We start from the raw sequence: 14,129 nt of genomic DNA, 5'->3' as shown, positions 1-14,129 counted from the left end.
AACATGTACGATTTCTGTGTCAATATGGGGGAAAGGAAAATACTCTTTTGAATTCTAGTGGGTAGGCTAAACTGAAAATGTTGACTCAATCATGCATTTTGTGATAAATGCACAAAATTTGGCACAGACATTTGGCCTGTCTACCCATCCACATCGCTCCGGCCGAACACTCCCGCTATCGTTTCTTCTTCACGATGACACTGGATTTGCTTTCCTCCCTGACATCTTATTGAATGCAAACAAATTCTGCCCATTCTGATTGGTCCCAGATACAGATGGGTTGGACCAGAGCTGGGGCCAGAGCCATCAATGGCTTTGATACTCTAATTGGTTAGAGACGATCTAAACGCTGATTGGTTTTGTACAATGCCCAATCGCTTTAGGGTTATAAATATGTTGGCGCTTTTAGGGTTAAAACCCTCTTATCCACCAGAGAAGTGATCCCTGTTTTGTTCAGTTTGAACCAGACTGGCTACCCCTCTTTTCCCTACAGTAGCTTGTGACAGCCTTAAAGACTAGCTGAGATTTGGCTCTGGGTGCCCAGATTACTTTACAGTTAATCTTGGAAATTAGAAAATTGGGTTAGATTCTGTAATGTTTCTCTGTGTTATTGTCTTGCTTCCAGACTGTGGTGTGAGTGTCGCGCCCACTAGGAGCCGTATTGTAGGAGGCGACATTGCGCTGAGCGGGGCTTGGCCCTGGCAAGTCAGTCTGCACTCCAACTACCAGCACCAGTGTGGAGGCTCCATCATCAGCCCTGAGTGGATCATCACTGCAGCCCACTGTGTAGAAACGTGAGTGTGACTCAATCTAACCTCGTACCAAAGCTAATGTATTACTTACTAATAAAGACAGAGAGCCGGGTGGTGGACGAGACTAGACTCAATAATTTGTTCCTCTCAGAGGAGATTCCTCAAGGGAGGTAGAGGAATATTATAGTCCTCAATTTTTTAGGAAAAAACATACAAAATATAAACTATTTTAAAAAATCCTTGTGAATTAAACTCCAGCATGATTTTGTTGTGGGAGCACTACAACAATGAAACCAGCAGAGGGACTTACTATTGTCTGTTTCCTCTGCGTCCTTCTATATGAATTAAATAATTTTCTGACTGAACCCATTTCATTTAAACAAAACCTTCCATGCATGTTTACCCATGGTAGTAGTGGTCAAAAAGCTACTTTTTTGACCGGATTGCCTAAAACAGTGGTTCCCAAACTTTTTAATAGTCCCGTACCCCTTCAAACATTCAACCTCCAGCTGCGTACCCCCTCCAGTACTGGGGTCAGCGCACTCTCAAATGTAGTTTTTTGCCATCATTGTAAGCCTGCCACACATACACACTATACGATACATTTATTTAACATAAGAATGAGTGTGAGTTTGTCAACCGGCTCGTGGGAAGTGACAAACAGCTCTTATAGGACCAGGGCACAAATACTAATAATCAATAGTTTTGCTCTTTATTTAGCCATCTTACATAAAACCTTATTTGCTCATTAAAAATTGTGCATAACTCACCACAGGTTAATGAGAAGGGTGTGCTTGGAAGGATGCACATAACTCTGCAATGTTGGGTTGTATTGGCGAGAGAGTCTCACTCTTAAATCATTTTCCACACACAGTCTGTGCCTGTATTTAGGTTTCATGCTAGTGAGGGCTGAGAATCCACTCTCACATAGGTACGTGGTTGCAAAGGGTATCAATGTTTTAACAGTGTGATTTGCCAAGGCAAGAAACTCTGAGCGCAGCCCTAACAAGAATTCTGGCAGTGACTTCTGATTAAATTCAATTTTCACAGAACCGATTGTTTCAATTTCGATGAGGCTCTCATTCAGATATCAGTAAATGGGCTGGAGGCATGAAAGGGATAAAGAATCTAATTGTTTGTGTCGTCCATTTCGGGAAAGTACCTGCGTAATTGCGCACCCAGCTCACTCAGTTGCTTCGCTATAAATCACGTTTGACATTGTCCATAAGCTTTACCTTTATTTGCACACAAAAAAAATCATACAATGACGGAAAGACCTGTGTGTTGTCCTTGTTAATGCAGACAGGAAAGAGCTCCAAATTCTTAATCATAGCCTCAATTTTGTCCTGCACATTGAATGTAGTTGCAGAGAGCCCCTGTAATCCTAGATTCAGATCATTCAGGTGAGAAAGAACATCACCCAGATAGGCCAGTCGTGTGAGAAACTCGTCATCATGCAATTGGTCAATCATGCAATCTCTCAATTAAAAAAATTTGTCAATACTTTGCCTCTTGATAACCAGTCCACTTCTGGATGTTGTAAAAGCGTTACATGGTCGCTGCCCATATCATTGCATAATGCAGAAAATACACGAGAGTTCAGGGACCTCGTGAACCATTTTCACTGTAGTGTCCATAGTTACCACTCCACTATGTCTCCCTGTCATGGCTTTTGCGCCATCTGTACAGATACCAACACATCTTGACCACCAAAGTCCATTTGATGTCACAAAGGCATCCAGTACTACAAAAATATCCTCATGTTGTCCTGGTTTCCAGTGGTTTGCAGAAGAGGATGTCTTCCTTAATTGACCCCCCATAAACATAATGGACATATACCATGAGCTGTGCCAGGCCTGACAAGTCTGTTGACTCATCCAGCTGTAATGCATATACAGTGCCTTGCGAAAGTATTCGGCCCCCTTGAACTTTGCGACCTTTTGCCACATTTCAGGCTTCAAACATAAAGATATAAAACTGTATTTTTTTGTGAAGAATCAACAACAAGTGGGACACGATCATGAAGTGGAACGACATTTATTGGATATTTCAAACTTTTTTAACAAATCAAAAACTGAAAAATTGGCCGTGCAAAATTATTCAGCCCCCTTAAGTTAATTCTTTGTAGCGCCACCTTTTGCTGCGATTACAGATGTAAGTCGCTTGGGGTATGTCTCTATCAGTTTTGCACATCGAGAGACTGACATTTTTTCCCATTCCTCCTTGAAAAACAGCTCGAGCTCAGTGAGGTTGGATGGAGAGCATTTGTGAACAGCAGTTTTCAGTTCTTTCCACAGATTCTCGATTGGATTCAGGTCTGGACTTTGACTTGGCCATTCTAACACCTGGATATGTTTATTTTTGAACCATTCCATTGTAGATTTTGCTTTATGTTTTGGATCATTGTCTTGTTGGAAGACAAATCCCAGTCTCAGGTCTTTTGCAGACTCCATCAGGTTTTCTTCCAGAATGGTCCTGTATTTGGCTCCATCCATCTTCCCATCAATTTTAACCATCTTCCCTGTCCCTGCTGAAGAAAAGCAGGCTCAAACCATGATGCTGCCACCAACATGTTTGACAGTGGGGATGATGTGTTCAGGGTGATGAGCTGTGTTGCTTTTACGCCAAACATAACGTTTTGCATTGTTGCCAAAAAGTTCAATTTTGGTTTCATCTGACCAGAGCACCTTCTTCCACATGTTTGGTGTGTCTCCCAGGTGGCTTGTGGCAAACTTTAAACAACACTTTTTATGGATATCTTTAAGAAATGGCTTTCTTCTTGCCACTCTTCCATAAAGGCCAGATTTGTGCAATATACAACTGATTGTTGTCCTATGGACAGAGTCTCCCACCTCAGCTGTAGATCTCTGCAGTTCATCCAGAGTGATCATGGGCCTCTTGGCTGCATCTCTGATCAGTCTTCTCCTTGTATGAGCTGAAAGTTTAGAGGGACGGCCAGGTCTTGGTAGATTTGCAGTGGTCTGATACTCCTTCCATTTCAATATTATCGCTTGCACAGTGCTCCTTGGGATGTTTAAAGCTTGGGAAATCTTTTTGTATCCAAATCCGGCTTTAAACTTCTTCACAACAGTATCTCGGACCTGCCTGGTGTGTTCCTTGTTCTTTATGATGCTCTCTGCACTTTTAACGGACCTCTGAGACTATCACAGTGCAGGTGCATTTATACGGAGACTTGATTACACACAGGTGGATTGTATTTATCATCATTAGTCATTTAGGTCAACATTGGATCATTCAGAGATCCTCACTGAACTTCTGGAGAGAGTTTGCTGCACTGAAAGTAAAGGGGCTGAATAATTTTGCATGCCCAATTTTTCAGTTTTTGATTTGTTAAAAAAGTTTGAAATATCCAATAAATGTCGTTCCACTTCATGATTGTGTCCCACTTGTTGTTGATTCTTCACAAAGAAATACAGTTTTATATCTTTATGTTTGAAGCCTGAAATGTGGCAAAAGGTCGCAAAGTTCAAGGGGGCCGAATACTTTTGCAAGGCACTGTAATTCACTAGCTTGTATGCGACGCAGGATTTTTTTCAAAACATCTCCTGCCATATCACTGAGGCGTCCTGAAACAGTGTTGTTTAATAAAGGCATAAGTCCTCCGCAATAGTATGATGCTTGCCTGTCCTAGCCACTCGGTAGCTCACAATATAAGACGTGTCTAGCGCCTTCTTATTAAATGGTATCTGTTGCTTTTACACGTCTTACTACTTGAAAGTCATCTATATTCTCGCTCAAAAAACTTGTGGCTTATTTTTGAAATTGTCATGTTTAGTTTCTAAATGTCTGAGCAAGAGTGAAGGTTTCCCACCAGAGAGTAACGATTAATGTTATTGGATGTTAATTATTTGACAAGGCTACCTGTATTTGACATTGTGTTGTTATTTCGCTGAACACTAGAATTTTGTGACCTTAGAGCCTTTTTATTCTCTATTTTGGTTAGGTCAGGGTGTGACTAGGGTGGGTAGTCTAGTTTTTTTCATTTCTATGTTGGCCTGGTATGGTTCCCAATCAAAGGCAACTGTCTATCGTTGTCTCTGATTGGGGATCTTATTTAGGCAGCCTTTTCCCACTGGATTTTTGTGGGATCTTGTCTATGTATAGTTGCCTGCAAGCACTACATTGTCTTCACGTTTCGTTTTTGAACTTTATTGTTTTCTGTGAGTTTCATCAAAATAACATGTGGAAATCTGTGCTCGCTGAGCCTTGGTCCATTAATTCAACCAATGTTCGTGACAGGTTTTTATTTTTGGCTGTCAAACGAGGTTATTCATGCAAGGGGGAAAAAAACTCAAACCCAAATGTGTAGCCCCGTTTGATAATATAAATGTACTGTTTGAAAATGTGAAGACATTTTTTTATAATGTAACTTACAAACAGGTTTGTCCAACTATTCTGATTTCTTGAAAAAAAAACTAAAAAATAAATGTCTAGCCTTTAACGTCAATTATTTAAATATGTTTAAGTTAAATACACATTTTCACAAATGTTGTAGCTTAGACCCTATTTTATATAAACTGAGTTCATCGTTTGAGACATAGCATACTCTTGAATACAGGGTGGGAGTTTACGCATTTTTAGACAATGTTAAAAGGTAAAAAAAATATATATATATATAATTAAAAACATTAAATAGTTTGACAACCCTGTATGTACGCTTTCAAATGTTATCACACCCAATACATTTTTCCCACTGATGAACACATGGATGTCTCACCTCTATCTCCTGAATATTTTGACAGTCAGGTCCAAAAAGTCACTTTCTGACCACTTCAACCATTGGTAAAGGTTTTGTTAAAAGGGGTGCAGTCAGAAAGTTATTGAAATCATATGGATCAACCCCTCTGTCATTTTGTATGGTAGGCTATCACAGCCCAGTCAGTGGACGGTGTATGCTGGCTATTTGATCCAGATACAGATGGCTTATGCCACTGGCAATTCAGTGAGACGCATCATCTCTCACGAAAAATACGACAAGCAGACTAAGGATAATGACATCGCTCTTATGAAACTCAACACACCCCTCACTATGTCAGGTAAGTCACTGGTCGATTTCAAACATTTGAAACACATGTTCCAATGGCAAATTACATTAGGGGGTTTGGAAAAATAACAGTATGATGTGAATTAATACACATGCATAGTAAAGTTGCATTCAACATTTTCAATGTTGTGAAGGAGCCCTAACGGTTAATATTATATATTTTTTTAATGTGTCAATGTTTTGGAAGTCATATTGGAGTACAACACTCCAAGCCAGTCTTAAATGTTTTGTGTTGTAGATAAGGTGAGACCAGTGTGTCTGCCCAACTTCGGAGTGAATCTGACTCCCCAGCGAGAAGCCTGGATCTCTGGATGGGGGTCCATTAGGAGTGGTGGCAAGACAACTTTTATTACAGGACCAATGACTGTCATTATTAAACACAGGTCATCAGAATAAAATCTATTTGTTGTATTAAATCTTTATGCTTGACAATCATTGCGATGACTCCAGGGTTGGTGTCAGAAAACCTGCGTCAGGCCCGGATCACCATGTACAGCAGACACACATGTAACGCACAGTTGGTGTACAATGGACGTGTCACCACCTCTATGATCTGTGCTGGGACACTGGCAGGAGGAGTGGACTCATGTCAGGTCAGATTCACACTTAAAATATTTTGTAATAGATATTCATGGGAAGTTTTTTTACTATCTACTTGATGCTACATTTATTCTTTCTTATTTGATATAATCTTTTGATTTGCTGTTTTCTTATTGTGTTCTGATAGAGCGGATGGTGGTAAAATGAAGAAATGAACATACTCTGGAATGTATAAAGTTATGATCCCATGACGTAATGCTAACTTGGGGGGTAACTTTTGTGTCTTGCAGGGGGATAGTGGAGGACCCATGGTGGCCAAGGAGGGTTCATTATGGTGGCTGGTAGGGGACACTAGCTGGGGTATAGGTTGTGCTCTGAAGAACAAGCCAGGAATCTACGGCAATGTCTCCCACTTCCTTCCCTGGATATATGAACAATTGCAGGTAGGTACTAACAGTAACTAACATTTGATTTATTGTATGATAAGAAAATATAGCATTTTATTGTCTCTTTTCATATACATCTGTTTTGCATAACTCCATACAGGACATAAAACGTACATAAAGAGGGCAAGGGGCTATACAAATTATACAAATTATGTGGATTATTACGTGGATTATTACCTTTTAACATGTTTTATCCACTTTGAATTTCCTTGCAGAAAAATTGATGGAGATACCAATGATGATGGCCTCTTTTGCTTATCAAATTCACCTGTCTGAAACGTGGCTTCTGAATAAATGACACGTACACTGCTTTCAGGGATGATTTTGGTGCCTGTTGATTTATAGGCAAAGGGTGGCTACATTGAAGAATCTAAAATATATTTTGATTGTTTAACACTTTTTTGGTTACTACATGATTCCATATATGTTATTTCATAGTTTTGATGTCTTCACTATTATTCTACAATGTAGAAAATAGTAAAAATAAAGAAAAATCCTTGAATGAGTATTTGTGTCCAAACTTTTGACTGGTACTGTACATATGATACACACAAAATGCTAGCAACTGCTTATATCTGTGATTAATAAGGGAGTGACTGTTTTATGTGAATTCATTTCCTGGAGCTGTCTTTGTATGGGACACAAAGACATGACTGCTTCCTTATGTGCTCATGTGCCAAGATGTGCACTGGGAGTGACTCAGCTTAGGTTTGTGATACCTCCCTCTCAGACCATTGCTTTGGAAGTGTTTTCTTTTCACCTACTGAAGGGTAAAAGTCCAGAATGTGTTTCTGTGGAAAACATTTATTGAACGTATAGCTGTAGCCAGCCTCTAACTCAGTGCTTCCCAAACTCGGCCTTGGGAACCCCTAAAACATATTGTTTTTTGACCCAGCACTACATGGCTGACTCAAATGATCATAGCTTGATGATTAGTTGGTTATTTGAGTCAGCTGTGTGGTGCTAGGAGACACCCCTTGGGATCCCCAGAACAGAGTTTGGGAAACCCTCTTCTAGCTGTAAAATTCTACATTTTATTGTTACAGTTGAAGTCGGAAGAGATTAACGTACTTTCGTGCGAAAAGTGCGAATCGATCCCAGAACAACAGCAAAGGACCTTCTGAAGATGCTGGAGGAAACAGGTCCAAAAGTATCTATATCCACAGTCAAACGAGTCCTATGTCGGCATAACCTGAAAGGCCGCTGAGCGAGGAAGAAGACACTGCTCAAAAAACACCATAAAAAAGCAAGACTACGGTTTGCAACTGCACATGGAGACAAAGGTCGTACTTTTTGGAGAAATGTCCAGTGGTCTGATGAAACAAAAATAGAACTGTTTGGCCATAATGACCATCGTTATGTTTGGAGAAAAAAAAGGGAGGCTTGCAAGCCAAAGAACACCATCCCAACCGTGAAGCACGGGGGTGGCAGCATCATGTTGTGGGGGCGCTTTGCTGCAGAAGGGACTGGTGCGCTTCACAAAATAGATGGCATCATGAGGCAGGAAAATTATGTGGATATATTGAAGCAACATCTCAAGGCATCAGTCAGGAAGTTAAAGCTTGGTTGCAAATGGGTCTTACAAATTGACAATGACCCCAAGCATACTTCCAAAGTTGTGGCAAAATGGCTTAAGGACCACACAGTCAAGGTATTGGAGTGGCCATCACAAAGCCCTGACCTCAATCCTATAGACAATTTGTGGGCAGAATTGAAAAAGTGTGTGTGAGCAAGGAGGCCTACAAACCTGACTCAGTTACACAAGCTCTGTCAGGAGGGATGGGCCAAAATTCACCCAACTTATTGTGGGAAGCTTGTGGAAGGGCACCCGAAATGTTTGACCCAAGTTAAACCATTTAAAGGCAATGCTACCAAATACTAATTGAGTGTATGTAATCTTCTGACTGGGAATGTGATGAAAGAAATAAAAGCTGAAATAAATCACTCTCTACTATTATTCTGACATTTCACATTCTTAAAACAAATTGGTGATCCTAACTGACCTACGACAGAGAATTTTTATTAGGATGTCAGGAATTGTGAAAAACTGAGTTTGTTTAAATGTATTTGGCTGAGGTGTATGTAAACTTACGACTACAACTGTATATTTATCAATAAGATTAAGTACACAGACCAGGGACTGGACCGTACGGAGAGTGCTATGATCAGGTCCCCCCTGTCCATGTAATCTTATAAATTATAATTAGGCAAAACTGATCCTAGATCAGCAACTATGCTGAGATGGTTTATGAATTACGGCCATGGAGTATTGGATAAAATAGCAAAAGATATAGGCCTACATTTCCTGATCTCACCTCAGGGTGGTGCTCCAACATCTACACCAGGAAACAACATTTGATTTTGCAGTGCATACCACCAAGTCAACCCCCGAGCCCTGTATTGTATTCTGTTGACTTAAATATTTCTCACTTATTCCTGTCTTTCTCTAATCTCCCCCTCCCCTTTCTCTCTCTCTCCACTCTCTCCTCCCTTCCACTTTTCTTTATCCCCTCTCCTTTCTCTCCTCCCCTCTCTACCTGCTCTCCTCCCCTCTCTCCCTCCTCAGCATGGCTGCCTAATCACAGCTCATTGAGGCTGGCTTGCTAATTGGAAGATGCTCAGTCACAGAGGCTCAATCTGCTACCTGTTTGTACCAATTAACAGGCCCATGACACAGCACTGACACCTCTTCAATGGGTTAACAGATGCTGCAATTAGACACTAATTTGAATGGCCGCCCGTTTAGCATGAGGGCCCTTGTTGGCACTGTTCTCTCTCTCTCTCTCTCTCTCTCTCTCTCTCTCTCTCCGTGGGAAGGGAAACCCTGGTGCGTTAACAAACACTCAGTGGACATCTCGAGTGGCGCAGCAGTCTAAGGCACTGCAGTACTAGAGGCGTCATTACAGACCCTGGTTCGATCCCAGGTTGTGAAACAACCGGCCGCGACCGGGAGACACATGAGGTGGCACACAATTGGCCCAGCGTCGTCCAAGTTAGGGGAGGGTTTGGCTGGGCTGGGATGTCCTTGCCCCCATTGCGCTCTAGAGACTCCTTGTGGCGGGCCCGGTGCATGCAAGCTGACTTCGGTTGTATGGTGTTTCTTCCAACACATTGGTACGGCTGGCTTCCGGGTTAACGAAGCAGTTGGCTGGGTTGTGTTTTGGAGGACGCGTGGCTCTCGACCTTTGCCTCTCCCGAATCCATACGGGAGTTGCAGCGATGGCACAAGACTAACTACCAATTGGACATCATGAAATTGGGGAGAAAAGGGTTCAAATGTACAACAACAACAAAAAATGCTCAGCAATGAGCTAAATGTGCCCTCTCCTTGTTGTGTGATACTCAGTGACTAAGAGGTGACTGGCAAGTTAGAAAAGGGGTTATGTATACTGTTAGTTTGGGTAGGTAGATAGAATCATGACTATTGAGTCTTCAGTTCATTGTTTGCAAGGTAGGGGAGGGGGGTCCTGCGTGCTCTGGGCATTATTGACTCAAATGAACAAAATTAGTCGGTAGATTTGTTCTTTTGACTGAAAAAGTCAAAGATCAGTGTCAGTAAAAGAGCCAAATGTCTCATCACTACTGTATATCCAGTTTACCGTTTGTCTGTATACTTATCGTGGCAGCACCATTTCACCAAGTCAAATGCCTGTACATGCAAATGTATTGGCGAATAAAGGTGATTCTGATTTGGAAGGCAAGAAGGGATTCAGAACCCTTCTGAATCTGAATAAGCTTATTTTATTGTTGTCGGTCTTTCTTTTAAATAGTGCTTGAACAGTATGTTTTTTTCAACATCAGGAGTTTGAGAAATCTGACACATTTAAAAATATAGGTGTGATAATGTTTTAAACCATATCTACAGTATATGGGAATATTTGTGCATGCACCTAGTATTCCCTTAATCATTTCACATATACAGTACTGACATAGTTGCCATGATTTCTGTCTTTGAAGTTAGTATTTTCTGTGATTTGATTGAGCAGAGAGCAGGAGAATAGAAGGGAGTATGAGTGAACCAGCAGTATATTGTTAGGTACACAGCAAATCAGCCAGTTTTACCTAGTGTTGATTTTCCAGTGTAACATTTCTAGTGTTGATTAAATTGACTTAACACTTAGTCATGTAAAATAACCCCAGTTCTGGTGTTAATAACCAGAGTTGATTGTGGCTGTGTCATTTTTACTCTGTGTAGGCTAAAACACACAAAACCATGCCCATCATTATCATATTTCCCAGCATGCTCTATTGCATGTTGATTTGAGAATTGTTTGTTTTAATATCTGTGTTTTGCATGTACATTGATTGGTCGATTAATCTTTTGCTACACTAAGATGCATAATATACATTTTCTAAACTAATCCAATATGTTAATAGATGGACTAGTTGCACCCCTTACTGAAATGGTTGTTCCAATTAAGTGAGTTAGGTAGTCTCAACCAATCTACATGTTATAAACCAATAACTTAAAAAATACCTAACATTTTAATGCACCTTTTATTTTTCTATGTTATTGTGTCCACTGGAGGCAACCCTTTTAAACCGTTTTACTTTCCTATGCTAAAGGTGGTTTTTAAGACATTTTAAGTGGAAATGGGCAGACCCCTTTTAACCCCTAACAAAGTCTATCCTGCTTATGGCAGTGGCGGGGGAGTCTGGGCCCTGTGAGGGCACTGGCTGCCTATGTGGAGCGGACACTCTCAGAGAAAACAGACCAGCTCCTTGTCTGCTATGGTGAGAGTCCTGGGAGCTGGGCTTATCAAAGCAGAGGCTCTCACTGGATCGTGGAAACGATTACGACAGCATACTGCCTGGCTGGCATTCCAGTGCTGGGATCTGTGGTGGCACGTTCAACATGAGGTGTGGCTACGTCCAGGTCTCTACTGAGAAGAGTGCCCCTCGGTGAGATTGATCCAATATAGTGAAACATAACGAAGGTTACGTATGTAACCACGGTTATGTGAGCTATATGGATCACTCCAATCCACTACGGTGCTAGAGGCGCCTCAAAAATGATGTCAAGAACATGTCGCGGCCATGGGTTCTATATATAGAGGCGGACCCCAGCCATGACACAGGTACACAGGAGTAAATCTGTAAATCCTCACCTCGGATGTATCCCTCTGCCGCGGTGTGATACCAATATATTAGAGTGATCCATATAGCTCACATAACCGTGGTTACATACTGTCAGAGTTGTGTGTATAGGTGGCAGGGAAGTCAGGCGCAGGAGAATCAAACGTAATGAAATGGAGTTGTTTAATGACTGTAAACAAAACATAACTCCAAAACTATGAATAATGTAAAACAAAGTGGGTACGAGGACCTGTCTCGCACCAATACAAACAACACGAAATCTGAACAACAAACAATCTCTGACATAGACATGAGTGAAACAGAGGGTTAAATACATAATAGGTCATGAATGGGATTGAAACCAGGTGTGTAGGAAGACAAGACAAAATCAATGGAAAATGAAAAATGGATCAATGATGGCTAGAAGACCGAACAAGGAGGGGCATTGACTTCGGCAGAAGTCTTGTGGGGCAAAAAAGTATTTAGTCAGCCACCAATTGTGCAAGTTCTCCCACTTAAAAAGATGAGAGAGGCCTGCAATTTTCATCATAGGTACACTTCAACTATGACAGACAAAATGAGAAAAAAATCCAGAAAATCACATTGTAGGATTTGTAATGAATTTATTTGCAAATTATGGTGGAAAATAAGTATTTGGTCACCTACAAACAAGCAAGATTTCTGGCGCTCACAGACCTGTAACTTCTTCTTTAAAGGGCTCCTCTGTCCTCCACAGGTCTGTGAGAGCCAGAAATCTTGTTTGTTTGTAGGTGACCAAATACTTATTTTTTTTACCTATGATGAAAATTACAGGCCTCTCTCATCTTTTTAAGTGGGAGAACTTGCACAATTGGTGGCTGACTAAATACTTTTTTTGCCCCACTGTAAGTGAAATTACAACATTTAACAGTGAACCAGAATATTTTTGTATAAAAGATCTAAGAATTGAATGATTGCTGTTTAGAATTACTGTTAAGTTTGTGTGGGAGAGGTGGAATAACTATTGTTTTTCATCAAAAATGATAAGCTACCAGGTATAGACAATCGTGATGAGAAACTCTTGAGAATTGTAATAGTGTATTGCTACCCCTATTTCCTATATCTATAACTAAATCGTAAAGGAGTGTGTGTCCCTACAGGTGATTTGATTTGAAGGAAGCTAAAGTCATTTCACTGACTAAAAGTAGTAAAGCACCCTTCGCTGGCTCTAACAGCCGCCCAATCAGTGTTCTGTCTGTTTTTTGAAAACTGATGGAGAGAATTGTTTGACCAAATACAATGGTATTTTTCTGAGAACAAGTTAAGTACAGACTTTCAGCATGCATATAGAGAAAGGCACTCAACATATACAGCACTGTCTCTGATGACAGATGATTGGTCAAAATAAATGGATAATAAGATGATAGTTGGAGCTGTATTTCTAGATTTCAGTGCAACCTTTGATGTTATTGGTCATAAATTGTTATTGAAGAAACTCACATAACCTGCCATCACATGGTTGGAGTTATTTATCCAATAGAATCCACAGAGTGTTCTTCAATGGAAGCTTCTCTAACATCAGATATGTACCATGCGGTGTCCCTCAGGGCAGTTGCCTTGACCCATTACTCTTCTCCATTTTTACAAATGATTTGCTACTGGTCTTACACAAAGCTAGAATGACTATGTATGCGGATGATTCCAAACTCTACATGTCAGCATTTTTTGTTTGTTACAGTCAGTATCAGAATGGGTGATTAATAATGACCTACATCTAAAACTAAAAACATTGTATTTGGTTCTTAATATTCTATAAAAACCTAAAGCTCAGCTGGAGTTGTGTATAAAGGGTGTGTGACCATTGAGCAAGTTGAGGAAGCTAAACTCCTAGGTATAATATTGGATGGTCAATTATCATGGTCAAGTCATATTGACAAAGTTGTTGTGAAGATGGGGAAGGGTATGTCTTTTTATAAAAAGATGTTCTGCATTTTTGACACAAATCAAATGTACTAGTGGTTGAGGCTCTGGTCTTGTCCTATCTTGATTATTGTCTGATAATATGGTCAAACGATATCATAACCGCCATCGTTAAAAGACAGTACTGTGCAGCCGTCTTCATCAACCTGGCCAAGGCTTTCGACTCTGTCAATCACTGTATTCTTATCGGCAGACTCAATAGCCTTGGTTTTTCTGACGACTGCCTCACCTGGTTCACCAACAGAGTTCAGTGTGTCAAAACGGATGGCATGTTGTCTGGACCTCTGGCGG

At 40.7% G+C, this 14,129-nt stretch overlaps 1 protein-coding gene across 3 annotated transcripts in view; it reads left to right on the top strand.

Moving 5' to 3' along the window:
* The window catches only part of LOC112257807 (transmembrane protease serine 2), a 31,451-nt gene extending 24,230 nt beyond the window's left edge, over positions 1-7,221 (top strand). For all 3 annotated transcript variants that reach the window (XM_024431665.2, XM_024431667.2, XM_024431666.2), the window contains exons 10-15: positions 626-794; positions 5,637-5,809; positions 6,056-6,151; positions 6,268-6,410; positions 6,648-6,800; positions 7,019-7,221. In XM_024431665.2, the coding sequence (XP_024287433.1) occupies positions 626-794; positions 5,637-5,809; positions 6,056-6,151; positions 6,268-6,410; positions 6,648-6,800; positions 7,019-7,027 (743 nt within the window). In that variant the 3' untranslated portion in view covers positions 7,028-7,221. The remainder of the gene's footprint in view (positions 1-625; positions 795-5,636; positions 5,810-6,055; positions 6,152-6,267; positions 6,411-6,647; positions 6,801-7,018) is intronic.
* The last annotated feature ends 6,908 nt before the right edge of the window (positions 7,222-14,129 follow it).

Source organism: Oncorhynchus tshawytscha, linkage group LG09 (assembly GCF_018296145.1).
Source record: "Oncorhynchus tshawytscha isolate Ot180627B linkage group LG09, Otsh_v2.0, whole genome shotgun sequence".
NCBI classification, from domain to species: domain Eukaryota; kingdom Metazoa; phylum Chordata; class Actinopteri; order Salmoniformes; family Salmonidae; genus Oncorhynchus; species Oncorhynchus tshawytscha.
Note: the sequence above shows the minus strand (reverse complement) of the source record. Positions and strands in the feature narration are given on the sequence as shown.